Below are 26,738 nucleotides of genomic sequence, written 5' to 3'. Positions count from 1 at the left end.
TTGGAAATTAAGAAATCTTGTTTTTTTTTGTGTACAGGGAGCGCATTCACAGTGAAGGTTACAGGTGAGGGCAGGATGAAGGAGAGCATTACCAGGAAGAAGAGAGCAGCATCAGTGGCCAATGTTGGCAGCCAGTGTGACCTCAGTCTTAAGATCCCAGGTGACAAAAGAATACTGTACTTTGCTTGTGTCTTGTTTTTTATTGGTAACCACTTTTCCCATCACTGAATAAATGTGTTTTGCCATTCATTCCAACACTCCAACTCCATGTTTCTTCAGAGATCAGCATCGCTGATATGACCGCACAGGTGACCAGCCCCTCTGGTCAGGTTCACCAGGCCGACATAATGGAAGGAGAGAACAACACCTATTGCATCCGTTTCATCCCCACCGAGACGGGTGTCCACACCGTATGTGTAAAATACAACGGTATGCACGTACCCGGCAGCCCGTTCCAGTTTACTGTTGGACCCCTTGGAGAGGGTGGGGCACATAAGGTCCGTGCTGGAGGGCCTGGACTGGAGAGAGCAGAGGCTGGCGTGCCAGGTAGGTGTGGTGGCTGTGTGATTTGTTTATGCTGAGATAATGCGACATCTTTAACTCGGCGTGTCTTCATATGAAGCTGAATTCAGCATCTGGACAAGGGAGGCTGGCGCTGGAGGGCTCAGTATTGCCGTAGAGGGTCCGAGCAAGGCTGAAATTGCGTTTGAGGACCGTAAGGATGGATCCAGTGGAGTGTCTTATATAGTGCAAGAACCAGGTGAGACGGGAGATGCTATATTTGCATGTTATTTTTACATAACAGCATCTGGATGAGGTTAAAAGTCTCAACTGGATCAGAGTAGGATGATATGCATCACACAGTTCCTCCCCAAGCAACAGATGTACACTAAAAAATGGTTGGTTCTTGATTGATTAAAATCAAATGTCTAGATGATGCAAACACTGTCATATCAACAATGTATGTATCAACAATATGTGTTTTCCTTTTTCAATGCAAATCTTTTCTGTGTGTGTACAGGAGACTATGAGGTGTCGATTCGTTTCAATGACGAGCACATCCCCGACAGCCCCTTCATCGTTCCAGTGGCCTCGCCATCAGATGACGCCCGACGCCTCACTGTTGCCAGTCTTCAGGTGAGGCTCTGAGACATACACACATGTCCGTGCGCAAGCACCCACCAGGCCGCAGTTCACTGCCCAAAATGCAGCTGTTTGTAGATTGTAAACTTTTATAAAATAGTGCTTTAAGGTAAGGATTTCATAAGTGTGTGTAACAGGAAAATGCAACATTTTTGAGTTTTGTTATTTAGCAAAATTGTACTTCTTATCATGGATAAAGTACAGCTGGATACTTACAAGTTGATACAAGGGTAGATGAAATTGTGAGCAGCTGCTGCATTGTTGGGCAGTGCAAGGGCTTCTGGCATACAAGAGGATTGTGTGTGTTTCTCGTGCCTCATTCTAAAGGCTCCCAACAGCCTCCCCTCTCTAAAGTCATGTGAGGGGCTAATGGGTTAAAGAGGTCTGACATGGGCTGTTTTTTTTCCTCTCTGTTCACGTACAGTACAGTACAGTACATTACACAACAAGCAGTATACTGTACATGACTGTACTATGTTTCAGAATGGAATATACATACATAAATACAGGTGGTACGTACGTGCTCACGTAAATGAATCCAAAAAAAAATTTTTCGTCTGTAATACTCTCTCTGAAAAACCAACACTAAGCAACATTAAGGATAAAATCGTATTTGTAACCTCTACCTGGATGTTGTAAGAATATGATGATGAGGTGGTTGATCTCTATACAAAAAAGACGCTACTTTCGGACGCATCCATGCCAAACCAATCAGGAAACTCAACTCAAAGCAGATGTCAAGCATGCATACACATAGACTCGTGTCACGTTTGAATCTAAACACTACACGTAACTAACAGGTCACTACAGTATCCTTCAGCAAGTTAAAGTATCAGCCACTATAAACCTTGCAATCCAAATTACTTTGGTGTTCCCATCAGACTTCAGCTTTGTCAGATGAAAATGTGATTGATGCATATGACCTCTGGCAAAACAGGATACTTTGGGAAATTTAGTATACCCTGGAATCAATCTGTAATCTACTATGTGTTGTTTCGTAACTACACATTAACATAAATAAGTAGCATCGAAGTGCTGTCACTGTGTACGTCACTTGGCTAAATTTTAAAAGGTTTGTTTGTCCAGTCCTACATTTTGTCATTTTTTAAAATAATGTTAAACTATCTAGTTTCTGATCCCGGTACTGTTTCGTCAAATCCCTGCTTTTTTTGCATTTGTACTATACAGCCCTCCTCTTTAGCCTTGTTAGCGACCTCCAGGTAAGGTAGAGTATTTATGTAAATATCTATATATATCAATATATGTTTTATATATACGTATATATTATACAACATATATATGTTGTATAATGTTTACGAAGGTTTACAAAATACACTGAATTGAGTGTGTGAGTGTGATTTGTCGAGCAGGAATCAGGCTTGAAGGTGAACCAGCCGGCATCATTTGCAGTCAGCCTGAATGGAGCAAAGGGTGTGATCGATGCAAAGGTTCACAGCCCCTCGGGGGCTCTGGAGGAGTGTTGCGTTACTGAAATTGACCAAGGTAACTGCAAAAATGATACCTGAACAACTTGCAGCGATGGAGTCTGAATTTGGGGGAAAAGTCTTACTTGATTTTTTTTTTTTACTTTTGTCTAGATAAATACGCAGTGCGCTTCATCCCAAGAGAAAATGGTCTCTATTTAATTGATGTTAAGTTCAATGGAAGTCACATCCCAGGTAGTCCATTTAAGATCCGTGTTGGAGAGACGGGGCAGGCTGGAGACCCTGGCATGGTGTCGGCCTATGGACCAGGGTTAGAAGGAGGCAACACCGGTAACATTCTGATTCGTCTTTCATCATACCCAAATAATTATTCATTATAACCTTATTTGTTTTCATTTCCTTCCCTGTAGGAACGGCTTGTGAATTTGTGGTCAACACAAGCAATGCAGGCCCAGGTGCTTTGGCTGTGACCATCGACGGTCCCTCCAAGGTGAAGATGGACTGTGTTGAGTGCTCTGAGGGCTACAAGGTCACATACACCCCTATGGCACCTGGCAGTTATCTCATATCTATTAAATACGGTGGACCCTACCACATTGTGGGAAGCCCCTTCAAGGCAAAGATCACTGGTGAGAAAGACCAGTAGCAAACCCTGTACTATGAAAACATGATGCTGGAGTGTAGCTAACATTGTCCTACCCTGCTCCAGGTTCCAAGCTCGTTTCCAGCCACAGTATGCACGAAACCTCCTCTGTCATGGTTGACCCTGTGACCCGTGCCATCAGCTCCACACAGCAGGCTGCTCCTACCAAATCAGATGCCAGTAAGGTGGCGGCTAAAGGCCTGGGGCTCACCAAAGGCTTTGTTGGTCAGAAGAACAGCTTCACTGTTGACTGCAGCAAAGCAGGTGTGTAACATTAATATGTCTTTAACATAAGAGATGATTATCCTCTCTCCCAAACATCCACCATATATTATTTTTCTAGTTTTCAGACTGCTTTGGTCATCAAGAACAGTGGATCCAATTGTAACTCCACTTAACAGTACAAACAGTACAATATATGAATATTTACATTGAAAGCAATGACGACGATAAGAAAAACACTCCCAAACGTCAGTAGGCAGTATATGCCAATCAATGTCAAGCCACACTTTGACATCACAGACACAACAAGCCCTAAGCCAGGGGTCTAATTTACCTGGGGGCCACTGGAGCTAGGGTCTGGGCAAGGCTGGGCTGCATCAGGTTTTCAAAAAAAAAAAAACGCATCTATTAAAAACAGAAAAATATACAAACTTTTTCAGTGCTTTGGTTACGATTTTCTACAATAAAAGCTCTGATAAAACATTCCACTGTTCTCAAATATCTTAATTTTTATTTTTCTGCACAAAATAAGATGAAAAATAAATTAAAAAATCAAGAATAAAGACAATCAATCAGTAATAAATAAATATAATAATGATAATAAAACGGCAAATAATAAAAAAACTTTTAAACCACATATAGTTGGTGGGTAGACAAATGATTTTTTTCAGATTAAAATTACCAAAGCATTATTAGAGCCCTGTAGACATGACAAAACACGACTATAGTCACAAGTATACTTTTTTTTTTTTTTTTTTTTTTTACAACATATTGCGCAACTGCAGGGTCTTGAGACACATTCTCAAACTAGAGAGCTAGCGACCTAAACGATAGCCTTCAAGTTATTTCCTTTAAACTTAAATAGCCAAAAACTTACCACTTCCACACGGATAGGGAGGATAACTATTAACAGTTATTCAACCTTTAACATGAACATTAATCAAACGTAATAATTTTTTACGGGTACATGATACCATACAGCATCCATATCAAACTTGCGCGGGCCGCACTAACATTAAACTTTCATATCAAGGCGGGGGCCTCAAACTACCTGCGGGCCACATTTGGCCCAAGGGCCGCGTGTTTGAGACCCCTGCCCTAAGCCTTAGTTTAGACTGATACGTTTACATGTGTGTCCTCAGGTCGTAACATGTTGCTGGTCGGGGTTGACGGCCCCAAAGTCCCCTGTGAGGAGATCCTGGTGAAACATTTGGGCAACCGCCTGTATAACGTCAGCTACCAGCTCAAAGACAAGGGAGAGTACATCCTGGTGGTGAAATGGGGGAATGATCACATTCCCGGCAGCCCCTTCCATGTCATTGTCTAAGAAAAAAAAAAAAAAATCTGCTCCACATTCAGCAACTTCTCTTACCACTGTTGTAATTGTTTACAGCTCCAAGTCCCATGCACGTTATACATTGCTGTTTTTCTTTTGTTTTTTTTTTATGTTTGCACCAACTACAAAGCAAACGCTGACATTTTTCATTCTGATATTAGATTATCCATAACCATCTCCCAAAGATGCAAATATTCCTCTGTTTTCAGCAGTGGAATCCATGTTCTCGTATATTTCAAATAAGCAACAAGTCTCGGGAGGAGGATAACGCACCTTTTGTAATGATTGTAAACCAGCCGTGAATTTAGCCTTGTGATTTTGCATTTTTCAAGCATGGGGGGATACATGGGTTAAGTCCTATCCAGTACGTTACGGACCCCCTCCAGGCCAAACTATATGGAAATTGAGCATTTATATGTCAGGAAACATGTAACACATGTCACCTTTTTGGCGTATAAAATGTAAATTAGCTCAGCTAGATAATAAACGGGGTTATTTGTAGCAGTGGTGATTGGCAAATGCCTCTTCCACTTAATATGTGTTGTCCATGATGCTTTTTGACTAACACGGTTGTTTTACCTGCTGATAGTGTGACTTCGTAAAATTGTTATGCGCGTTAGACTAGATAATTAATATCGAATAAAAAGCAGGGGCAGGATTACGTGAACGGTTAACACGCTTGGCTGTAGTTAACTTGTCACATGCTTGCGAACGACACCAACGCTTTTCTGTGTGTGTTTTTTTTTTCATGTGTGATGTTGGATTCTCTCTAAAACACACCCCAACCCGACGTGGTCTTTGTGTTGGGACACGTGAGCATTTCTTTTCAAAAGGGAAGTTTATAAAACGATGCTGGACAAAAGGGCTAAAGATGTTGTGGTTCAACACATCTTTCCAAGAGCGACCAAAAATACAAAAAGAACATGTTGCTTTTCTTCTCAGTGTTTGTATTTCACCATTTTTGAACTGCCTCCCATTCCATCCCTTTTTTTTTCTCTCAGCATCTACAAAAAAATATCTTGTCCGAAATAAAATGCTTTAAATGTGTTTGTAAGACAGTATTTTGATACACAATAAATGTTGTCTAATATTTTTCTGTTACGGCTTTGTGTTATTTATCCAATGCAAAAAGAACCTGGTTGAACACTCATAATTGTAGTCGGTACAGCTTGTATGTACCTCACAGTGAACATGTCAAAATTGTGTTCAAAGTCCTAATTTGTGATCACCATTGGTACGTCGTATTGCCTTAATCCTCTTGGGCATACCAGAGCTGCACATGTGATCCTCTACTCCCATTTATGACGACACTGATGAATGTCCTACCCAGCTTTGTGCTCTTCACCATGTTGGAGAACTGCCACGCCGTCAGGATCATGCTCTGCTGCACAATGTCGCAGTATATGTTGGAATTCATGTCTCAGCAAAAGCTCACCAGTGCCGGTAGCACTCATGCAGCCCCAGAATATGATGCTACCACTACTGTGCATGTCACAATCGTCTTGATGCCGGCTATGACAATGTTGTTTTCAGGGGATGATATGTAAAAATACACTGCTATGCAAGCTGTGCATATACGAAATATAGATAGTAAATCTACACTGCTATGCAAGCTGTACATATACTAAATATAGATAGTAAATCTACACTGCTATGCAAGCTGTACATATACTAAATATAGATAGTAAATCTACACTGCTATGCAAGCTGTGCGTATAGTAAATATATAAACACTGCTATCCAAACTGCTATCCACCAACCCCAAAACATTCATTTTCTACTGCTTTTCCTTACGACAGTTGCGGGGTGTGCTGGAGCCTATCCCAGCTGTCTTTGGGCGAGAGGCGGGGTACACACTGGATTGGTCGCCGGCCAATCACAGGGCACATATAGAAAAACAACCATTCACACTCACATTCATACCTATGGACAATGTGGAGTCGCCAATTAACCTAGCATGTTTTTGGAATGTGGGAGGAAACCGGAGTACCTGGAGAAAACCCACGCATGCATGAGGAGAACATGCAAACTCCACACAGAAAGGTCAAGAGTGGAATTGAACTCGGATCTCCTGTGAGGCCTGCGTGCTAACCACTTATTGCGCCGTGCACCCCAAAACATTATTCAGATTGGGGAAATTACAACATAATCAACCCTTTTAATACCATATAGTACAATTTATAAGCCGTCTTTTCTTGGTTCCATAAATGATTTTACGTTTGTATCGTATGTAGCTGCTCTTTTGGAACAAAGGGCCGAAAATGAGCATAATAGGTCCCCTGACACACAGCCAGGTTGCATCTTGAACGAAACCCCTGCAATCGGACATGAAACAACTGAAGCCCAAGTATCGAGGTTTTCCCCCGTTGATATCGATAATGTCGATATTTGGGTCGATCCGCCCGCCACTAGGTGACGCCCTCTTTTCCAAGTCTTTCAACGAACTTGACCGGACGCTTTTTTTTTTGTACAACCCGGAAGTCTTTCCTGTATCAAATGTAAGTTTGAATCTTTTCATGTGGGTTTCTAATACGTTGTTTTTGTTTCTTTCGCGTCTCTTCGAGCTTCTAAACTCGACTGTTTACGCGTAACTCTCTGTTTACACATCTATCTACACAGATGTCTTTGAGTAGAAAAAGTGACGAAGAGCTCAGCAAGATGCTCTCCGACTACGGAATTAAACACGGACCTATAGTTGGTGAGAAATACAAATACATTCAACTCAAACTCGTTAGTTATTACCTGTTTTTTTGCTAGCCAGAACCTCTGTATTCATGTTTAAGAAATTGAATACTAAAAATGGCATTGTTGTAAACGAATGGCATAGTTTCATACTACGTCACGTGTTATGCCCATATAATTCAACTTCATTGCATAGTTAGGTTGCAGAGTGATGGGTCTTCGTGGAGATGAACTTTTCTGGTGATAATGTGACCATAGACTCCACTCGTAAGCTGTATCTAAAGAAGCTTGAGAAGGCCATGGGACAACACCCAGGACAAGCCTCCTCTGATAGGACTTACTACAGGGAGGAAGGTAGGATGCTTCACTTTTATTTCCTGCCTACGACACCCATAATAGGTCATTTCAATTCCATGGGGGGATTTATGTGTTGAGATCTTGGCTTTGCATGTTCCGCTTGTGTGGGAGGCTTCATCCCAATTTCCAGTTTGTTTGTATGATTAAACCTCCTCCAGGCTATGGTCGCTTTTATCAAAGTGTTTAGTCTTTTATACTGCAGATATACCTGTAGATTTGTTACAATACTAAACTGTGATATAAACAGCAATTGACCTGAAGACAGCTGGGATAGGCTCCAGCATGCCCACAACCCTTGTGAGGATCAGCTGTACTGAAAATGGATGGATGGACTTATTTATACACTTGTTTGACAGTTAATACAACAATATCTCCATAGTTGACAAAGGTTCTATTATCAATGCGACAATTTAACACTGCAACGGGTTACAGTGGAATGAATAAATAGGTGATAATACAGGTAAAATGTACAGTACACATGTACCACTGCTGAAAGAGCCCACTTTTTTACATGTTTTTGTCTTCATGCTTCATCCATCATGTTTTTTTTTTTTAATCAAGTAGCGATATCTCGTGCTTTGTTTGGCCGTCCTTGAAAAACTATTCATATTTGCTGTGAGACGCGCAAGCCTGCGTCTTTGATTCACCTCTTCTAACCATCATCATTATCATTTATTTACGGTGAGTACTGATACATTTTAGCATTTTAAATGTGTTTCATGAGGCATATTTAGGGCGATTTCAGAGATAATCTAATCTACTTTAATAGGTTGCTATTATTGCAAATGAGGATCCAAAATCGGAGCGGAACATCAACATCTAGGTAGCAGAAAGGCGTGCATGGCCGTGCGTTAAAAAGAGTGTGACTTAATTTTTGTCAAGTACTGACAGGCGTGGAAAAGCGGGAATATACTACACTCCTATTTTTATTATTCCCTACAAGAAGAATTGAGAACAAACTGTCCTAGAATTGAGTCATGAAGTTATATGTGAGAATGTATGTGTTGCAAAATACTAAATATTTAGTATTTATTTTGCTTTGTTCATAGCCATTATATTTACTGAAATAGTATTCCAATACTATACTTTCTACAATTCACAGTTTGTTATTAGTGTTATATCACATTAACACAGTTTTTGCTGCGTTTAACACAAAATCTAAACTTGAAATTGTAGAAAGAGAGACCATGTTGATGTACACTATAAGTATTACATGTTCCAAATAAACATGTGACTTAAATAAATATTGTATAAAAATCTCCAAACACAGCCAGAAAAGCAGTGAAGTGTACTTATCAGTTTTGTGTCTTTACAGAAGAAGAAATTACGTACATAACGTACCACAACCCGGTGAGTATTTGGTTCTCACTTTAAACGGAGCCTAAAGACTTATTTACAAAGGCCTTTTGTTAGCCTTTTTAAAATATATATATACCTTTTGTTGTGTTGTTTTATCGCTTCACTGTAGGTTTTATGCTTTCTTTGTAGCACTTTGAGATTTCTGTAATGTAAAGTACAATATAAATAAAATGTATTATTATTATTATCACTTTTCTGCTTAAAGTAAATCATCTCTCATTCCATCCTGCTTTCATTTTCTCAGGTCAAACATGAAGGTTACACAAACACGTGAGTGCAATGTTCCTACACATGTGACATTTGTAGTAGTAGTTATCACATAGTTATTACGACCACTTATTGTCTACTACTTTGGCTATATTACCGGGCTTTGGACTAAGTGAAGTATTTCTCTACCCAGGCTGATGAGGAGACGTGACCCTGCCAATGAAGATGAGGAGTCAGATGAAGAGATACAGTGAGTGTGTCATCTTGTCTTATAAAAAAAACAAAAGAAATGTATCCAAACATGGTACTCCCTTCTGGAATCAAGGCCCATCCAGTGTGGTGTAAGAGCCGGTAACCAGAACGCAGTATATTCCAAGGAGGGGGCCAAGTCTGGATGCAGCATGTGGAGAGCCATAAAGATACTACTCCTGATAGCAGTGTTAGCAGCTGCATACTACATGTATTGTCAAATCGTCAACAAGGACGAAAATCCTTTCAGGCTGGATTAACGTGTAGGATAACACGTTGATATTTTTCTACGGTCTTTAAATTTTGTGAATGCTGTATGCAAAGCCAAATAAAAGATGTACTGATATAGTAGTACAAAGTGGGACGTTTCAACACTATGAGAGATTTGCTTTAGTAAAGTGAACATCCACTAACTAAATGTCATGTACTTCGAGGGTTGCCAACTGAAAAAAACAAAAGCCTAAAAAGGACCTTCTACGTATGTCCCTTATTAGTTGGAGAATGTTGCTTTATATGAAACTTTATAGCAGAAGTACCTGCCTTTTGTGGAACACTAAATCATCATGTTTTACTGTAGCGACCCTATTATAGTCTACTAGTTACTTTTCAGTCAAACAACATACATCTAATTAAATCCAGGTTAGGGTTACTCAAATAGTATAAAAATCAGGGTGTGGAATCAGATTTTATATTTAAGGGAGTTGGCAATCCTATTCCAGACTCAGTATGACCACAAATTAAGAACCCTGTGTGAAACTGTGCAATTTACAAACATACTGAGCCTTTAAGGAAATATTGCTTGTGTTTTTTCTTAGCTTTCTTGCACATGCTAATCATTTTTAGATAAAGGTGTTCATCATTGCTTTTTTTTTTTGCTGGATTTCACGGTTTGATTTCCGTACTTTTTAATGCATGTTTCCGTTCATTATGTATATGATGATGGAATAGGAAATATGAATGTTTTTTTTTTAAATAAATACTTTGATATACATCCAAATGTGCCTCCTTGTTCACGTCAAACCAAACACTCAATTTTTTTCTGCATGAATGGACACAAACAAAGATATTGTAGAAACTCTTACCAGGGGAGACCAACTATATTTGTTTCATATAGTCTCCTAGAATATTGCAATGAAGTTAACATTGAAGATTACAAAAGATATAAGTGAGTATAGAAACATTTGGAATAAAGCCATATAAAGTAGTACTATACTGTATATATTTACATGTATAAAATTATAAATAACATAGTATGTGCAAACATTGCATTCAACATGACATGAAAATGCAGCATCATCACACTTAAAAAGTGCCATAAGTCAATGCAGTGAACATGCAAGACTGTACAATGGAACACTTGGAGATAACGTTCACTGCCGACTTAAAGGCCAGTTATGTTGAGGTCAGCAGGCTGAGTGGATGTATGACGTGCTGCTTCTAACATCATGGGCTCAGCGGCTGACCTTAGAACATAAGAACAAACTAGTTAGCCTTTTAAAATCCCCTTTCATGTTCTGTGTAAACGGCACCGACACAGAATGGGTGGAATTTGAAGCGAGATGCATGCAGTCCGTTTTAGATGCTATAATGTTGAAGTACGACATCGTGTGCATTTATTTACCTGACAGCATGACCCTCAAAGCCCATCGCTGTGATGAAGATGTTAATGAGGACGGTGAAGAAGACGAACACCGTCGCCATATTGTTCATCCTGTTCAGTTTGCCGTGTTTACGCACGTCATTCAGATCATACTTTACTGTTGGAGCAGAAACAAAAGAAAAACATGATTTATGATTTTACGATATATAATAATATAACATACACCAACTAAGATGCTCTAACCCAGGGGTCTCAAACACGTGGCCCGTGGGCCAAATGTGGCCCGCAGGACACTAGTTTGAGGCCCCCGCTTTGATATGAAAGTTTAATGTTAGTGTGGCCCGCGCAAGTTTGATATGGATGCTGTATGGTATCATGTACCCAGAAAAAATTATTACTTTTGATTAATGTTCATGTTAAAGGTTAAATAACTTAATAGCTATCCTCCCTATCCGTGTGGAAGTGGTAAGTTTTTGGCTATTTAAGTTTAAAGGAAATAACTTGGAGGCTACTGTTTAGGTCGCTAGCGCCCACCAACTATATGTGGTTTCTTAAGTTTTTATTATTTGCCGTTTTATTATTATTATTATTATATTTATTTATTACTGATTGATTGATTTTTTTTATTCTTGATGAGTTTATTTATTTTTCATCTTATTTTGTGCAGAAAAATAAAAATTAAGATATTTGAGAACAGTGGAATGTTTTATCAGAGCTTTTATTGTAGAAAATCGGAACCAAAGCACTGAAAAGGTTTGTATATTTTTCTGTTTTTAATAAATGCGTTTTTTTTTTTTTTTGGAAAACCTGATGCGGCCCAGCCTTGCCCAGACCCTAGCTCCAGTGGCCCCCAGGTAAATTGAGTTTGAGACCCCTGCTCTAACCTTTTCCAACATCAAGTGTGACTACCGATGTTTGACTGGTTTGACTGGTTTTTATTAGTACTCCGAAATAAATCTATTCATTGGTAATTATGACGTGGAGAAAAACAATTTTTCTTTTTGGACTTTAGAAACAGTTTGTTCCCACACTGTAAAAAAGTGTCAAGGGGACTAAACTTGTAGGATATACTTCAGCCACTTGCCTATAAAGACAAGTAGTAGACCCACGATGACTTGCAGTGTAATGGACACGGACAGTAAGACAATGAGGGGGATGTAGAAACGGTACTGCGGCCCCACATAGAGAACCGTCTTTAGCTGCGACGAGTTGGCCATCAGCAAAGCGACGTCCAGCATGCTCTGAGCCGCGCTCTTCTTGGTGGCATAGTGGTTGATGTTGATGGGCCGATACACTTTGCCTGAGGGTGACGTCATTGCCTATTGGAAGACACAAGAGGTTACACCGTAAACAGTATTTTTTTCTTTGCTTTGTTTACAGGTAAATGAAGGGTAACTAGGAAGACTGGGAAGAAAAATTAACAATTTTTTTTGCCAAACACGTGCTGCAAGGTATGCTGGGAAGTATGCCCAGCAAAGCTACAATATGTAATATTTGTAAATGTATGTTTTCTATTTTATATTCCCATATTTACAAGCACAAGGCTATTGACCCTATATAAAAATGTATTTTTCCTCCATACTTTAAAGTTTTAAATCACGTTTTCCTTCACAGACCTGCTAAGCCTTGGGAACCCCCATCCCAAACCACAGAGATGTGTTTGTTTGTTTTGTCACTAGGCACTCAGGTGTGTCAAGAGAAAGGAGTGTCAGTGACTCACCTGGTCATAGAGACAGATTTCAACGTGTTGCCACATTAGTAGTTTCACCATAACTCCAGACAAAGTACCGCTAAATATTCAACATGAGGGTTTTTTTTTTGCATGCTAGAGTGACAATAGCAGTGCAGAAAAGGTGTAAGGTTTAGTTATGTTGTCTTTTCTGTACATCACATCTTCCAAAAATCCAGTTCCACAAGTAGGTGAGAGATGACACTTACACTGCAACTCTTGAGTAACAAAGCTCTCATTCATGTCTGTTTGAACACGTGTATCACCGGCATTCTTTTTAAAAAAAACATAGTTTTCATATAATATCTATATCAGTGTGGCCTTACCTCTATATCGGAGGGTTTATTATTCAGAGCGATGTCCTCTCTGTAGAGTGTGTTCCCTCGGTCCATATTTTGTTCCTTCTTGCTGTTGTTTCCTTACGTCTGATGAGAGGCGGTGTCAGAAGTACACTCCCGGGCTCCTCAGAGAAAGCCGAGGGGGATAGACAGGAATAACAAGTCAGGAAACTGGAGTTACACTGACAAGAGAGATACCCCTCCCACTGTGTGGCTCACAGGATGACAACATAAAATGTACCATATGTTTCAGTCCTTCCTCCCGGGATGTGACTCCTCCTCATTTTGTTGGTCCAAACATAATAATTATATGTCTTCATAGTTCCTGCTCTATGCAAAATGATTTCTTGGGGGGGGAAATTTTATAATAAGCACCTGATTGTCAGAGGTTGTCCATACCATCCCCAACTAGTGAATCCTGGTTGTCAGAAAGCCCATACTCCACTCTAGCAGCACCTACACAATGCAAGAATAATATGCATATAAGAATAATATGTCCTATTGTCCATTATATTATCCATTATTATCTAAATTGAAAAGGAATCTCCTTAAAAGATTATCCAATCCAATGATTAAGTATGCGAATATGGGATTTTATATATATATTTTAAATACATTCTGTAACTAAATCCAATTAGTGTCATTTGAGGTATAGTGCAAGGGGCAACCGCCGACCAGCAGGTGGCGGTGTTTCTTCCTGGTGGCAACTCAACGTCAAATATGCCACTTTACTACTTCCGCCGCCCTCACCTCGTTTAATCATGGCGGTCCACTACAACTTTGGCTCCATGTTTCTACGCGGGGCGCTGCGTGGAGCCTTTCGTTTCCACAATTGGACACCAGGATCCTCAGCTGCCGTTGTAGGTCGAAGGGCCGTTTGTGACACGGTACCGAAAGACACTAATGCGGTAATAGAAGAGTCAACTGAAGAATATACCTTTGTCGAGCGTCTCATCCCGCCGACACGGGTCCCCTCTCCGCCCAAGCACGCAGGGCCAACCCCGTCTGGATGGATACCTCCGGCACAGTTACCACCGTCTCTTCCTTACATGATTCGCCGCTCCCGCATGCACAACATACCGGTCTACACGGACCTGACCCACGGAAACCGGAAGATGACATTGGTCCGGAAGGTCGAGGGTGACATCTGGGCTTTGGAGAAAGACGTCAAACAGTACTTGAAGGACGTGACTGGCAAAGACCTGCCCACTCAGGTCAATGAGGTGACGATGACCCTGAAGGTGAAAGGTCATTTTGATAAGGAGCTGAAGGAGTGGTTCACTACAAAAGGCTTCTGAAGGAGGCAGACTCCAGAACTCTTTCTGACACCAAACATACTGTGTGGAGTCTATGGACTTTATCAAGCGTGTCTACATTTATATATATATAACATCAGCATTGTCAAATATTCAATCCCAGCCTACTAGCAATTGCTATTTTCCTGTTTGTTCATTTCCACACATGTATATACATGTATAACTCTCATTACTTGTGTCCAGTACACTGAGTAGAGATGATGTTGCTGCATTGTTGTGGCTTCATAAAGATACTGCATAGAGTCAAGTATGTAGGACTATTAATCTTTAATTTCAAAATAATAAATACAGTACAGAGTAGAATAAGTTTGTTGAAAAAGAACAAACCGATTTCATGATGCAGTCAGTGTGATAGTATGAATTAATTTGAGGGTGTGCACCAATATGCACAATAGCACTGAATATAGTAGTATTACAACATGGTATCAACATTTAAGACCAAATATAAAGGTGAAAGGAAAAACTGTAAAAATACAGTATAGTGGTGTGGAAGAAAGTTGGCCCACGCAATGTTTTTATTTTTTTAGCCATCTTTTTTGTCAAAAGTGTTGGCTCTGCAGAATTAGCTAGCTGACTATTTCATTAAAAGGAGGGAAGTTTACTTCTTCACTTCTCAATAACACGCATTATCCAGTAATGGCATTTTGGTGTCTTACCAGGAAAAAAAACTGCTTTTCCTTGATGAAATACTGCATAATGAAACCGGTTTAATCTTTTTCAATAAGCCTGCATGACATGAGGATGGAGCCATTTATTGGTGTATCGTTTGCTGCATTGGCTGCACCGAGGAATGAAGGCGGGAGACAAAATCTTTGTAGCGCCTGGTTAGTTCATCCAGTTGCTCAGCTAGGAAACAGAAGGGGGAAAAAGCAATGCATGAGACTGCCGCCTGATTCATTCCAGTGTAAAGTTGTGTCTCGTAAATAGACAATGATATGATCATAACTGTCTTAATCTACAGTTAAGTACACAATTATTATATACTACATTAAAGTATATGTATAGTATTTGGTGAATGAGTATCAGATAAAAAAAATATTCGCCCAAAACTGGGAGTATCCCTAGTTACTCTCCAATTTACGTACCATGGGTACCACAAAATGTCATAACTCAGAACGCCGTGGACCACCTGTATATATATTCAAATATGTTTAACATTAATATTTCCTTCCAGAAGATACCCATTCAACAAATGATTAACAAAAACAACTGTAAATTTGTTAAGAGGACGTAGAAGCAGAATAAGAGAGCAGGGACTCACATAGATTGCTTTTCTTTCCCTGACTCCCACAGCAGAGTTTTGTTTGCAGCTGGCTTACTTGGTCGCTCATACATGCTGATGCATCAGACACTTCCTTTAGCATTTCCAACTCCTGCACAATGAGACACAAGCAGTTGTAGCCTGGTGTGTTCACATAGCTCTACAAACAATAAGTGTGTCAGTGTATGAATGTACTGTATTGCAGGCCAGCAGCAGATCGTATACTCTCTGGAAGACTTCGGTCTCTGTGCTAAAACCCGGTGGCTCTCGCGTGCAGCAAGCACTCAGGTCTGTCTCATACACGTGGCAGAAAGTAGTCATCAACTGCTGGAGGTCGCCAATTGCCAAATTCAGTGCGCTGGGAGTGAAGACACCGGCACTCGGCACCTCATTTTTCAGGAACTCGCACTTAAGCAGAGCAGACCACACTTTTTAGCATTCTGGGAAACATATATTAAGTTATATTGAGTAAAATATTGCTAGTATAACTAGTTGACTAAATGTCACACCTCAGACTGTAGCTTCTCCAGCACGGTGCGAGTAGACTGAACAAGGGCAGCAATGTTCTCAGCATCGTCTCTTCTTGGCTTGTGATTTGATTTGGCACTGTTGTGTAAACCCCTGTGATAAAGAAGTGGAGGGTGAAGAAAATGTACTAAAAGACCAACAGAGTTGGGTTTTGGGGGGAAAGTGTATAACATACATGTTTGAAGGCCACGGGTCCAGGGAGGGTGTGAGCATTTGAGTGAGATGAGGCAGACTCTCAGCAGCAAATAGCGTGTTCAGCAGCATCTCTGCACCATGCTCAGTGGTCGCACTGGAATCTAGAACCACGGCGAGAAGTTGCTCGAAAAACTGAAGCTGCTGCCGGCAATTTGCATCCCCCTTGACGGAATAATAATAATAGAGACTATCAACAATGGATGGTTTGAGTGGCTGGCTAATACTGTGTATATTAGATGCCCTCTAGTGGGCAAGACTAAGGACAGCCTAACTCTGAAAGGTACTGTTGGCTATAGCTTTGACCCAGTGTTAGCAGTTATACGTATCTATTCCAATACCACTTATGCATCATTCTACCTTTATCAAGTCCAGGTTGTCTCCTTTGCACAGCATCAAGTCCCGGCCAAGTGCAGCAATCCCTGTTTAAATCGACAAAATAGAACCACATCTGTGCATTGCATCCACCACAATTTATATTACCACAACTGTATCAACTTGAGGCTTGAACACATGACTATTTCAACAATTGTCCCCTCAGACTCCCCATAACAATCCATTAAAAGATGTATTACCTTTTATCAAAATATCTGGGTTGCTGATCTTCGATGCCTTCTCTTTCAAACTGGCAAAGTGTGGGTCTATACTGCAAGCAGGAAAAATGTGGTCCTTTTAATACATGTTTATATTGAACTTGCTGCATGCTGTGTATGAGTCTGCTTATTCCAAACCTGCAGCAGATCCAGGTCAGTATGTCAGTGCGAAATTGGGATGGAGTGCATAGGAGCTGCAGCATGTCCTCAGAATCCTGCAAGCACCCATCTTCTAACAAGGGACAGTGTGCAGCCTAAAGACAAATATTTCATAAAGTCAGCTATGTTGAGTTTTAGTACTAATGCAAAAACAGCAATACAGAACTTGGGCTTGTAATGAAACTGCCTTTGTGTCTAAGTAGAATAATGATTGAAACAGTGACTTAATTTTCAAAACACCGTGATGGTATTCTTCTTATATTATCAACATGTACTGTATCTCGCTTCACCTTTCCATTCCAAAAATTCTCAGTGTCCAACTTACATCCTATAATAATTGGAAAGCTGTGATATAGTACTCTTATTCATTGGCGATAAAGCTTAAAACTATTTTTGGCCCAGACATTGCTACTTTAAACGGAACTGAAATATTACCGCCTTAACTAAAGAAACGGAAGACAGGAAGTGATAAACAAACAAACACGGTATTTTGTTTGTTTAACAAACAATTAAATTAAATAACACAATACTACCAGAAGACTTGTATAAATGCGATGGGCGACCACTGTATCATTTGAAGCATCCGCCATTTTCTTCTTCTTCTGTTGACAGTGCCACAGAGGCGGCAACTTTCTTCTTCTTGTCTTTAATGGCGGATGCAGACTATATTAGTGATTTACCGCCACCCTCCGGATGTAAATGGTTTTACGCTATACATTCGCTCTGTACATTCTTTTGGAGTATTACAATTTATATTACCAATTGACAAAGTAACGGAATAATGGTCACTTCCTATTGTTGTATCTTTAACGACTTCCAATATAATATTTTCTGCTATTGTCTGAGATACCAAGGTCAAGTTTATACTGACTGCACTGTCAAACCTATTCTCATGGATGTGCGGCAACTGTTGTTACTTTCGGGAGAATTTGTGGGATTTTAAAATATAAAAATAAAAAAAACATTTCCTAATACGTACAATATCTTATTCATTTCACTTATTCCCCTGCTTCTAAAATAAACTACAATCTATGGCCACTAGGTGGCGACATTGAGGTATAGAGTTCATAATGTACCATAAATTAAAAAGAAGAAAAAGAAAATACATTTCCGGCCGAGGTCTTTCCGCTCCTTGGAAAATAGCTGAAAGTTTGTAACCTCTGATCGCTTTTCATTCTCGTTTAAAACAGCATTTGCAATCCTCGGTTGAGTTCTTGCCATTTAAATGAATTACTGAATTATCTACACGACCGCCGCACACCTATTTTGTCTTTAAAATGAAGAAGAAGGGCTCCGTGAAGACGCGCCATGTGGTAGCATGGATCAACAAAGCTGAGTGGGATCAAGTACGGGAATATCTGTACTCCAAAGATTCCGCCTTACAGAGGAATGCTCTTCATAGGATATCGGCGTGGAAAGCCAGGTATGCTAACAGCACTCCTGTGGCAATGGACTGCACCGCGGACCTGGTGAGGTGTCAGGTTCTGGATCGGTCCGGGAAGCTGGACTCTCACGATCTGGTTCTGCTTTACGGCGCGGCTTTGGTCAGGTTTACTAACTTGATCACCGAACGCCAGCAGGGCAAAATTGCCCGTCCCTTGAGGGCACTTGCTGGAAACTTGAACATCCCTGAATGGATCATTGATTTGCGGCATGACGTCACTCACCGTAGACTCCCTACCTTGAAATTGTGCAGAAAGGGATGTGATGTGGTTCTGGAGTGGCTCCAGCACGAATATTGGTCCAGACAATTGGGAGGAGGTCTGAGTGAGGACTGGGAGTCAGATGCAGAGGATGGGGAGGTAGACCAGAAGCAAAAAGACGAAGAACTCATTGCAAGGCAAAAAGAAATGGAAGCTTACAAGAACGGAAGGGAACTTCTGATATCGTTTGAAAAGGAACAGTACCTCATTTATGGGGGGCTACATGATGAAAATCTTGAGAACTCATGTCCAGACCCTTTGGCTAATATGAACTGGATACTCGGTGAGATTAAGCAGTTTTCTGTGGAGTGGAGTGATTTGCTGATTGAGATCCTCCTAGAAGATGGCTTCCTAATTCCAACAGCTGAACAACTGTCATCATTAGGCTGTGACACATCTGACAATGTTTACCTTTCACTCATCGAACCAAAACTCCCTCAAAGTTTCCTGCTGTTTTGGCTTCCGCTCCTGAAGGTACTTAACTCCCCATCTCTTATTCATCTCTTACTGGAGAAACTTTTTGCTGAATTGAAGCTGCTCTCCGCGGAGCCGTGTAAACACAGGCTGTACTACATTTCTGCTTGGATCTCAGAAGTCATGCTCTGTAACAGTACCAAATGTGACTACCACTACGAAACAAAACAACAGAAGAAAGCCAGACTGAAGGACAGGATATTTTCCAATCGCATCCAGTTCCGGTGGCAGCAACTGCTTTCGGCTTGTTTGGATGCACCATGTGTCAGCACCCGATATCTGCTCTATTTAATCCTGGAGGACATGGAGCATCCGCTTCCTCTGGAAACCCAGCAAAGCCTGTTGAAGCTCTGCACCATCTACACTCAAGCAGAACGCTCCGAGTCGCACCCAGAACAGAAACGACAGCCTATTTACACACTGGAGAGTTTGCACGACAAGCTGCAGCGTTCAAAGCATCACGTCCGTTCATCTGTGCTTCAATCCGACAGGAGCAACTCGTCGGAGAACAAATTATCAGGTGCTGATGCTGAGAAAGCTAACATGCTCCAAGGTTCCTCCTGGCAGGTGTGCCCCGATAAGGTTTTGTGGAAGAATTACCCCCTTGGCAGAGTCCCCGGCCAGTCAGATGACCCATCGTGCCTCCTGGTGGACAACTACACACCGATGACTGTGTTTGACCAGCCAGTGGAGATGGAGAGCAGCACACAGCACAAGGTTTCTGGTCCGTCTGCTTCCACAAAGACGGCAGAAGGCTTTCTTTGGAGTCACAGTGACTTCAACAAGCTCAAGTGTGGACTGCAACTTTTTTGAGTCTGTATAAAAATGTATAAAATATACGAGCTTGTTGTTGAATGCACATTGTTTAGTGGACAAAACAGTCTTGTCTGTTTAATAGAATCAGCATTCATCACATTTTAATGGGGATAAGTATGAACATGAAGTCTGAAAAGAATGAAATCTGCCAGAAGCAACAATGCGATCAGTCAAAGATTACAGTCTAAAGTAAAGTTTAACGATCACAAAAATACACTTTTCATTTAAGGCACTTTTTGCAATGACAAAATGACAAGGAAATGTGTGGTAACATTTGCTGTTATACTATTATGCTCAATAAAACTTCTGAATATATTATGGTATTTGTTGCCGTAGCACTCATGGGGGGTATTGTGCAAAACTAGTTTAGTGGGTTGTACTTCTGTGTTCAGCAAAGGTAGCTCTTTTAAAGCTGTATCGCCATGGCAACTTAAAAATACAAGATAAAACAACAAAAGCAGCAAAATTAAAAGAATATATAAATACACCAAGTTGAATCAAACATAGAGGGAAATACATGTACATTACGCCATGTTAAATGTATTAATTGCATCATGCATAAGCAAACATATTTGATATTATTATGCTAATTATTGCACACATTCTCCGAAACACATAATTGTATTGTGTCAATGGAGCATTGTTGTGAGCAATTTTTGCCCAGCATACTCCTTGAGTTGGAGTCTATTCGTAGCAATTTTTTAAACTTCAGTTTGTATCTTGCATTATGTGTCTCTGTGTTTGCGCTTTTGCATTTGGACGCTGTTTTGCGTTTGCTCTTATCCGCCACTGTTATGGCTGTAGCACACGCAATAAAGTAACCACGTACAAATAAGCACCCGATTTACATATACATTGTCGTAAAATCGTATATTTTCATCTTGTGGTTAACAACACACCAAACAACGTCATTAGAAAAAGTAAAAAGAATACAAATATCAAACAGTTTAACCACCATCGCTTCCGCTTTATAGCTGGAAAATCCGCCATCTTGACAGTTGAGGTGGTCCACTTCCGAGATTGCCCGCACAGTATCCCCGCTACGCCTGTTTGCAGGTTGTAGGCTGCTAAAGGAATATCGTGACGTCGTGGAATTTCTGTCCTGTCCACCGTCGCCACTCGTGTTAGTTCGCTGTACCTTTCACTTTTCAGCAGCGTGGTAAGTTGACTTTAGAGTTATTTGAAATTGTTACGTCATACTGACTGTAGCTCATAACGCTGTTAGCTAGCTTTAGTAAACGTTAACGAACAATGCGCGCTGGAAGCAAACTAACTGTTTCAAAGATCCTTTAGATAGTGTTATATGTATCATGTAACTAAGCAATTGACGAAAATATATATGTAGGTACAATTTCAAGTCACTTTACTGGCCTCTTAACGACATTCTGTGGTCTGGGCCTTGTTAGCAAGGCTACAGGCGCCTCGTGATTAGTGTACGACAAACACACATATTTTAAGATTATATTTCCACGGAAAAAAAATCCACAGCACTAACAACTTTTTGTTTCTGATCATTTACATTGTCTAAAGCGGTTTGTGTGCTAATGCAATAAGTTCCGGTCAAAGTTCAGGGAGACGTTGGTGAGACGTTAGTCTGTCAAGATGGTGGATACTCATAAAAGCTAGCATAGCGTCACTGCACTGTTGTGGAACACGTTTGTGTTTTTGTTTTGTTTTCTTAGTAATTGAGAACCACTGCCCTACCACACAATTATTTTGACACCTACATTGCATTTAAAAGAAAATGGGATCAAATTATTTACATTGTCATAACGTGATGCATCCCAAAAATCTTGTGATCTATGCTAAGGTCCATATCGCCCAACCCTGTTGAATAAACGTCTATAATAGATAAACTACAACAGTACATTGTTTACCTTTTGGGTAAGATTCAGCAACTGTCCCGTCAGCAATAATTATGTTCTTTTTGCTTCAATATCCATGCAATCTTTAGTAAAGATCAATTTGCATGTTGCTGTGATGTAAATTAATATGCTATGACTATTTTAGGTTTTTCATACTGGTTGCTACAGTTTACACGAGACTGCGGTTTGGCACTGGATTAATTTTTGGTCTTTTTACATATAAATGTTAGGTTTTGTACCTTTTGAGCAAGCTGTGTTTCTTTTAGATTAATTCTATTAGACAGCATAGGAAATGGATGGATGACGTGTCCCCCTGCAAGTAAACAGACTATTTCATTGACTCATTTTCAGTGACAACACTTTTTTTTGTCACGTTAACTGCAATAGCTGACGTTGTGATTGTGTGAAAAATGTCTGTCCCTTGTGGCCACATGATGGACAGTAATTGAGAAGCACAGTATTACCATTTTCTGTATGACTCTGTTCATGCTGTTCGGTGGAACCAATGCTGAAACTGATGCACAGAGTGAACTCTCTTCCTGCCTGAGTGCCTGAGACGAGACTTTTTTTTTTTTTCGTGTATGAGAAATGGTGTCACATTTTAATCTTGGCTATTTAGTGACATATCATCTTGTGACACTCCTATTACAAAGCACAGTGTTTTTACCAAACTGAGAAGTTGCTTCACAATGAAACACTAAATATCTACTTTGTTCCTCTTCACAGGAGTAAGTTCCACATCGTTTGGAACCTCACTCTCAGCCAACACAATGATCACCAGAAGAAGAGGCCTCTGCAATACTGAGCTGAAATCCCTAGAGGTCGAAGTGAGCAGTGCTGTGAAGACTATAGAAGATTTCCCAAATCTCCCCGAGGATTTCCCAGCCGATGACTTTGACAGTGCTGGAATCGAGCTGGATGACTTGTTTGCAATTGAAGGCCTAAAATGGACTCTTGAGCGAGACACAACCCCCCCCCTCTTTGACACAGAGCTCGGTGAGTACAGTGGCAAGAAACAAGATTGTGGAGCTGAAGTCTCAACTGCCTCCTCTCCAGAGAGCGTGTCGTCTGCCTTGAAGATGAGGAACAAGCAGCAGCATTCCCTCAATCTTATAAACAAAAACGCCATTGCCGCTAGGTTGAATCGCCTCAAAAAGAAGGAGTATGTTAACAGCCTGGAAAAGAAAGTGGGTATGATGTCCACAGAAAACAACATGCTCAAAGTGGAAAACTCTCAGTTGACCAAAAGAGTGGAGGAACTAGAAGATGAGACCAGGTACCTGCGAGCTGTGCTGGCCAATGAGAGCATGTTAGCTCAGCTGTTGTCACGGCTGAGCGGTGTGAGTGGCATGAAATTATCCTCCTCACTTTTCCAGGGCGCCGACTCAAACGAGCACGACTACGCGCTCCCAAGGAAACGTGTGAAAGTGGAGGAGAAAGAGACATCGGGCGGCGTGTGCCTCCATGTGGACAAGAACCATGTGTCAGTGGAGTTCTGCACTAAGTGTGCAGAGAGTGCAAGCACATCTCTTAAAATGTAGGGTCAAGTACTTAACTGTTTTCAACTATTGAGACAGAACTTGATATGTGGCTCAATGTACTGACCATCTTGATGGTGGAGCAAGACTGTTAATGAATGTTTATACATAAGAACTTGCTGACTGTGCATGTATTTAATGGCAAAATGGTTTTGAGTGATCGTTACTGCTAAACCTTGTTGACAGTTTCTTCTAGGTAATGGTTGATCTACAATGAAGGATGAGTGGCTTTCTGAACACCTTAACCTGCTTGACTCCATGGTAAGGATCAGACTAGACCGTGCTCATTTTTCTTGCCCCATAAGATTTAAGACATCCAGCATTGACAACGCTACTTTTACTTTAAAAATAATTTTGGTATGACAACAGTTTGAGCATGAATTATTTTTGGTAGCTTTTTTTTTTTTTTTTTTTTTAGAGTTTGGTTATAGCTAAAGTGTAAAAGCTATTTGAGTGAAATAAACTTCAAAGCAATGGCTTTGGTAGAAGATTTAAAAATGGCGGTGAAGGTCCACACAGAGTCGTATTTAATTGGCTTTTAAAACACAACATATGAGTAATCCAAATTGAATGTTTACTTTTGCTACAGGATCTCTTTGTGAACCAGCACCATTATAAGTAAGAATACTTTGATTTAGCGCCACTTGTTTTTCTTTATTGCTAAAGTGGAGTCTGCTGTTGGAGGTTGAAGAGACTGGACAAGCTGCTTCCAACGTGGCCTGGTATTTTTAATTTTTTTTTTTTTTTTTAAAGGTAGTATCGGTAACAATGGTATATGTGACTTTATTTACCTGTTCACCACTATTTCTTTGGATGTTGTCTGCGTTTTGTTGTGCACTTCAGACAAAAGTTTTTGGGCGTTCAGTACAGCCGCACCAATACTTTTTTTCCTCCATTTGAGTTCATTGGATTATTGCATCCAGAATTACCTACTTTAGGAAATTACCGATTGCCATCAAGTGTAATGAAAAGTAAATGTGTACATAACATGGAATATGTGTCTTTTGACCATTGTTGGACAAATAAATCTTATTTTTAATGGTTTCATTTGTAAATGTGCTTTGGACCTGTTGATATTAATGCATCTCTCTTTTTCTTTCTAAACAGCAAGCTCTCTGCTGATAAAGATCTTACTTTTCCTCAACATTTGGGTCAAGTCTGGTAAAGGTTGGCTGTACAAAGCACACAGTGAAAAAAGGCCGTCACAGGTTATTTCCTTAAATAGTAACTGCCCCTTTCTATACATACAATAGAGCCGTACTATTTGTGGGGTTACTTTCCAAGACCACCCACAGATTGCGAAAATATGCAAGTAATTGAGACACAACACCCACCGGACCCCCAAAACCATCCTGATACAGAGCCATGTCAAAAGTTTTCAGAGAACCAAATTTAAACTAAGCCAAAAAATGGTTTGGAAAGTTCACTGCATGCACAATGAACCTAGAAAAATTGATTTTACAGAAGAAGATGAACTTTTGCACAACTTTTAAATATATTTATTTTTTTTACATCGCTCTGTAGCTAGATGTTCAAGTTCTCTGATTTCGGATGAACATTTGCAGAAGAGGCTGGAGAATTTTTTTTATTCTGTTTTTAATGTTTTTTTTTTTTTTTTTAAACCTGATGCGGCCCAGCCTCAAACAGACCCTAGCTCCAGTGGCCCCCAGGTAAATTGAGTTTGAGACCCCTGTCTTATTTGGAATCCAAACAAAGAAGCCCAGACCTCCCTCTCTCCAGTCTCCTGAGACCGTGTCCTGGGTCTTTCTCAGGTGTCCGACAAGTCTTATTACCTCCCTCACAAGCCTAGTGTTTGAGCATGAACTGATTAGAGCAGTGATTCTTAACCATAGGGCCGCCCTCAAGCGCCACCTATCGGGCCACAAAAACTTTAGAATTGTCCACCATTGAGACTGTGTAGTAGGTTATCAACTGAAGACTCCATAGGTAGGCTAGCCGCTATGTTATCCGCTAGACGCTCAGTTGCAGTGCAGCTTCCGACCACATGGTGGTGGTAATGTGTCAGTCAGTTTAACAAGCTCACAGATGATCAGAAGAAGACATTCTACTACAGCTAGCAATGGAGAAGTTTTTAAAATGGAAAAAAATGAAGATAAAAGTGGTGCCAGTCCCCCCCAAAAGACTCGTTTTTTACGTAAGTACAATACTGACTTCACGTACGGCTTTTAAAATGGAGGAAGCGAGGCTGAGCCTCGAGCCCAGTGTGTGTAGTCTGACGCTATCTAACGCTTAAAAGTAAAATCTAAATATTGGTCTTTTTTTAATTAATAAGCCCGACTTAACCCGTCACATTTTTCTTGCTTTATTTGTTCCATGAATTGTTAGCAAAAGTTAAGTTAGGTTTAATAAAAATCTTTGTGATGACCACATTTTATCATGTCATATTATTATTCATTAAACTTTATTCAGGTTTTAGCTTGTTAAGCTGTGAGTGGATTTGAATTATTATTGAAAACAAATTAATGAGATCAATTCAACGTCAAAAAGGCTAAGAACACCTGGATTAGAGAACCTGAACAGTCCAGCAATTAAAAGTTATCAGCGTGTTCTGCTATGGCATGAAATGGCGGACAATGGTGTGCTTTGGCATGAACTACATTGCTCCTAAACAACTTATTTACCAAAACCTCCAGAGTGTTTGTGAATGAGGCCCAGTCCATGCTACTGTGGAGTGAACAAACAACACAGGACCACACAGACTTTGTCAAAGTTATTATTGTAGAATACTTTGATGTATTTTTTTTTCTCTTTCATACAGACAAAAGGTGTTGGACTTAATTCCCGATAAATTATCTTAGATTTCCATACAGTTTTAGTCTACAGTATACAGGTGTGTTCTTTCTCATATATAGATATTTATTCGTTTAAATAACAGGCAGGTAACTCTTTAATATATTCAAGTCTTTATGTTTTTTTTTTTTTGGTCTTTTTTTTCATTTCAGCACAGTTCAGGCTGTATTTT

The 26,738-nt window shown here is 40.2% G+C and overlaps 7 protein-coding genes across 15 annotated transcripts in view; 5 read left to right on the top strand and 2 right to left on the bottom strand.

Annotated features, from left to right (window-relative positions):
• flna (filamin A, alpha (actin binding protein 280)) overlaps positions 1-5,890 on the top strand; it is a 35,806-nt gene extending 29,916 nt beyond the window's left edge. For all 5 annotated transcript variants that reach the window (XM_078796886.1, XM_078796884.1, XM_078796885.1 and 2 more), the window contains 9 exons: positions 38-160; positions 280-546; positions 623-760; positions 1,022-1,137; positions 2,514-2,646; positions 2,742-2,918; positions 2,999-3,217; positions 3,298-3,495; positions 4,596-5,890. In XM_078796886.1, the coding sequence (XP_078653012.1) occupies positions 38-160; positions 280-546; positions 623-760; positions 1,022-1,137; positions 2,514-2,646; positions 2,742-2,918; positions 2,999-3,217; positions 3,298-3,495; positions 4,596-4,780 (1,556 nt within the window). In that variant the 3' untranslated portion in view covers positions 4,781-5,890. The remainder of the gene's footprint in view (positions 1-37; positions 161-279; positions 547-622; positions 761-1,021; positions 1,138-2,513; positions 2,647-2,741; positions 2,919-2,998; positions 3,218-3,297; positions 3,496-4,595) is intronic.
• Positions 5,891-7,195: 1,305 nt separating this feature from the next.
• Positions 7,196-10,631, top strand: emd (emerin). The gene is made up of 7 exons (XM_058052266.2): positions 7,196-7,287; positions 7,409-7,487; positions 7,730-7,825; positions 9,144-9,178; positions 9,432-9,457; positions 9,588-9,644; positions 9,720-10,631. The coding sequence occupies exons 2-7, from the start codon at positions 7,409-7,411 to the stop codon at positions 9,901-9,903; spliced, it is 477 nt and encodes a 158-aa protein (XP_057908249.2). The 5' UTR covers positions 7,196-7,287; the 3' UTR covers positions 9,904-10,631.
• A 209-nt stretch (positions 10,632-10,840) lies between these two features.
• LOC131104761 (ninjurin-1) lies at positions 10,841-14,507 on the bottom strand. The gene is made up of 6 exons (XM_078796672.1): positions 14,061-14,507; positions 13,687-13,766; positions 13,299-13,447; positions 12,328-12,562; positions 11,265-11,400; positions 10,841-11,106 (listed from the first exon to the last, which is right to left on the bottom strand). The coding sequence occupies exons 3-6, from the start codon at positions 13,362-13,364 to the stop codon at positions 11,025-11,027; spliced, it is 519 nt and encodes a 172-aa protein (XP_078652798.1). The 5' UTR covers positions 13,365-13,447; positions 13,687-13,766; positions 14,061-14,507; the 3' UTR covers positions 10,841-11,024.
• Positions 14,039-15,233, top strand: mrpl49 (mitochondrial ribosomal protein L49). The gene has a single exon (XM_058052263.2). The coding sequence runs from the start codon at positions 14,072-14,074 to the stop codon at positions 14,606-14,608; it is 537 nt and encodes a 178-aa protein (XP_057908246.2). The 5' UTR covers positions 14,039-14,071; the 3' UTR covers positions 14,609-15,233.
• Positions 14,955-18,322, bottom strand: haus7 (HAUS augmin-like complex, subunit 7). 2 transcript variants are annotated; one of them, XM_078796671.1, is made up of 9 exons: positions 17,893-18,322; positions 17,339-17,454; positions 17,183-17,253; positions 16,968-17,029; positions 16,591-16,772; positions 16,397-16,493; positions 16,083-16,295; positions 15,888-15,999; positions 14,955-15,472 (listed from the first exon to the last, which is right to left on the bottom strand). In XM_078796671.1, exons 1-9 carry the CDS (start codon positions 17,947-17,949, stop codon positions 15,378-15,380), a joined length of 1,005 nt encoding a protein of 334 aa, XP_078652797.1. In that variant the 5' UTR covers positions 17,950-18,322; the 3' UTR covers positions 14,955-15,377. The 2 variants fall into 2 exon arrangements, with proteins under 2 accessions (XP_078652797.1, XP_057908245.2); XM_058052262.2 differs by having other exon boundaries at positions 14,956-15,472; positions 16,397-16,508; positions 17,893-18,321.
• A 124-nt stretch (positions 18,323-18,446) lies between these two features.
• las1l (LAS1 like ribosome biogenesis factor) lies at positions 18,447-20,682 on the top strand. Its single transcript, XM_058050521.2, has one exon. It carries the CDS (start codon positions 18,637-18,639, stop codon positions 20,347-20,349), a length of 1,713 nt encoding a protein of 570 aa, XP_057906504.2. The 5' UTR covers positions 18,447-18,636; the 3' UTR covers positions 20,350-20,682.
• Positions 20,683-21,339: 657 nt separating this feature from the next.
• Positions 21,340-24,799, top strand: crebzf (CREB/ATF bZIP transcription factor). 4 transcript variants are annotated; one of them, XM_078796692.1, is made up of 5 exons: positions 21,342-21,511; positions 22,944-23,213; positions 23,274-23,493; positions 23,594-24,016; positions 24,422-24,799. In XM_078796692.1, exons 2-4 carry the CDS (start codon positions 22,988-22,990, stop codon positions 23,640-23,642), a joined length of 495 nt encoding a protein of 164 aa, XP_078652818.1. In that variant the 5' UTR covers positions 21,342-21,511; positions 22,944-22,987; the 3' UTR covers positions 23,643-24,016; positions 24,422-24,799. The 4 variants fall into 4 exon arrangements, with proteins under 4 accessions (XP_078652815.1, XP_078652818.1, XP_078652817.1 ...); XM_078796691.1 differs by having other exon boundaries at positions 21,343-21,511; positions 22,944-23,493; positions 23,594-23,754; positions 23,942-24,016; XM_078796690.1 differs by having other exon boundaries at positions 21,343-21,511; positions 22,944-23,493.
• The last annotated feature ends 1,939 nt before the right edge of the window (positions 24,800-26,738 follow it).

This window comes from Doryrhamphus excisus, linkage group LG15 (genome assembly GCF_037039965.1).
Source record: "Doryrhamphus excisus strain RoL-2023G ecotype Guam linkage group LG15, RoL_Dexc_Guam_v1.1, whole genome shotgun sequence".
Taxonomy (NCBI): domain Eukaryota; kingdom Metazoa; phylum Chordata; class Actinopteri; order Syngnathiformes; family Syngnathidae; genus Doryrhamphus; species Doryrhamphus excisus.
The sequence above is the reverse complement of the archived record's forward strand: the minus strand, read 5'-3'. Positions and strand labels throughout refer to the sequence as shown.

Coding starts and splice junctions, on each gene's coding strand:
- emd (XM_058052266.2), top strand. CDS start 7,409: ATGTCTTTGAGTAGAAAAAGTGACGAAGAGCTCAGCAAGATGCTCTCC. Junction 9,179..9,431: donor ACATAACGTACCACAACCCG/GTGAGTATTTGG, acceptor TCATTTTCTCAG/GTCAAACATGAAGGTTACAC. Junction 9,458..9,587: donor CATGAAGGTTACACAAACAC/GTGAGTGCAATG, acceptor TTCTCTACCCAG/GCTGATGAGGAGACGTGACC.
- LOC131104761 (XM_078796672.1), bottom strand. CDS start 13,364: ATGGACCGAGGGAACACACTCTACAGAGAGGACATCGCTCTGAATAAT. Junction 11,401..12,327: donor TCTACTACTTGTCTTTATAG/GCAAGTGGCTGA, acceptor CTGCTCCAACAG/TAAAGTATGATCTGAATGAC. Junction 11,107..11,264: donor TTTGAGGGTCATGCTGTCAG/GTAAATAAATGC, acceptor TTATGTTCTAAG/GTCAGCCGCTGAGCCCATGA.
- mrpl49 (XM_058052263.2), top strand. CDS start 14,072: ATGGCGGTCCACTACAACTTTGGCTCCATGTTTCTACGCGGGGCGCTG.
- haus7 (XM_058052262.2), bottom strand. CDS start 17,949: ATGGCGGATGCTTCAAATGATACAGTGGTCGCCCATCGCATTTATACA. Junction 17,030..17,182: donor CCCAGATATTTTGATAAAAG/GTAATACATCTT, acceptor CGATTTAAACAG/GGATTGCTGCACTTGGCCGG. Junction 15,473..15,887: donor GGGAAAGAAAAGCAATCTAT/GTGAGTCCCTGC, acceptor TCTGTTTCCTAG/CTGAGCAACTGGATGAACTA.
- las1l (XM_058050521.2), top strand. CDS start 18,637: ATGAAGAAGAAGGGCTCCGTGAAGACGCGCCATGTGGTAGCATGGATC.
- crebzf (XM_078796689.1), top strand. CDS start 22,988: ATGATCACCAGAAGAAGAGGCCTCTGCAATACTGAGCTGAAATCCCTA.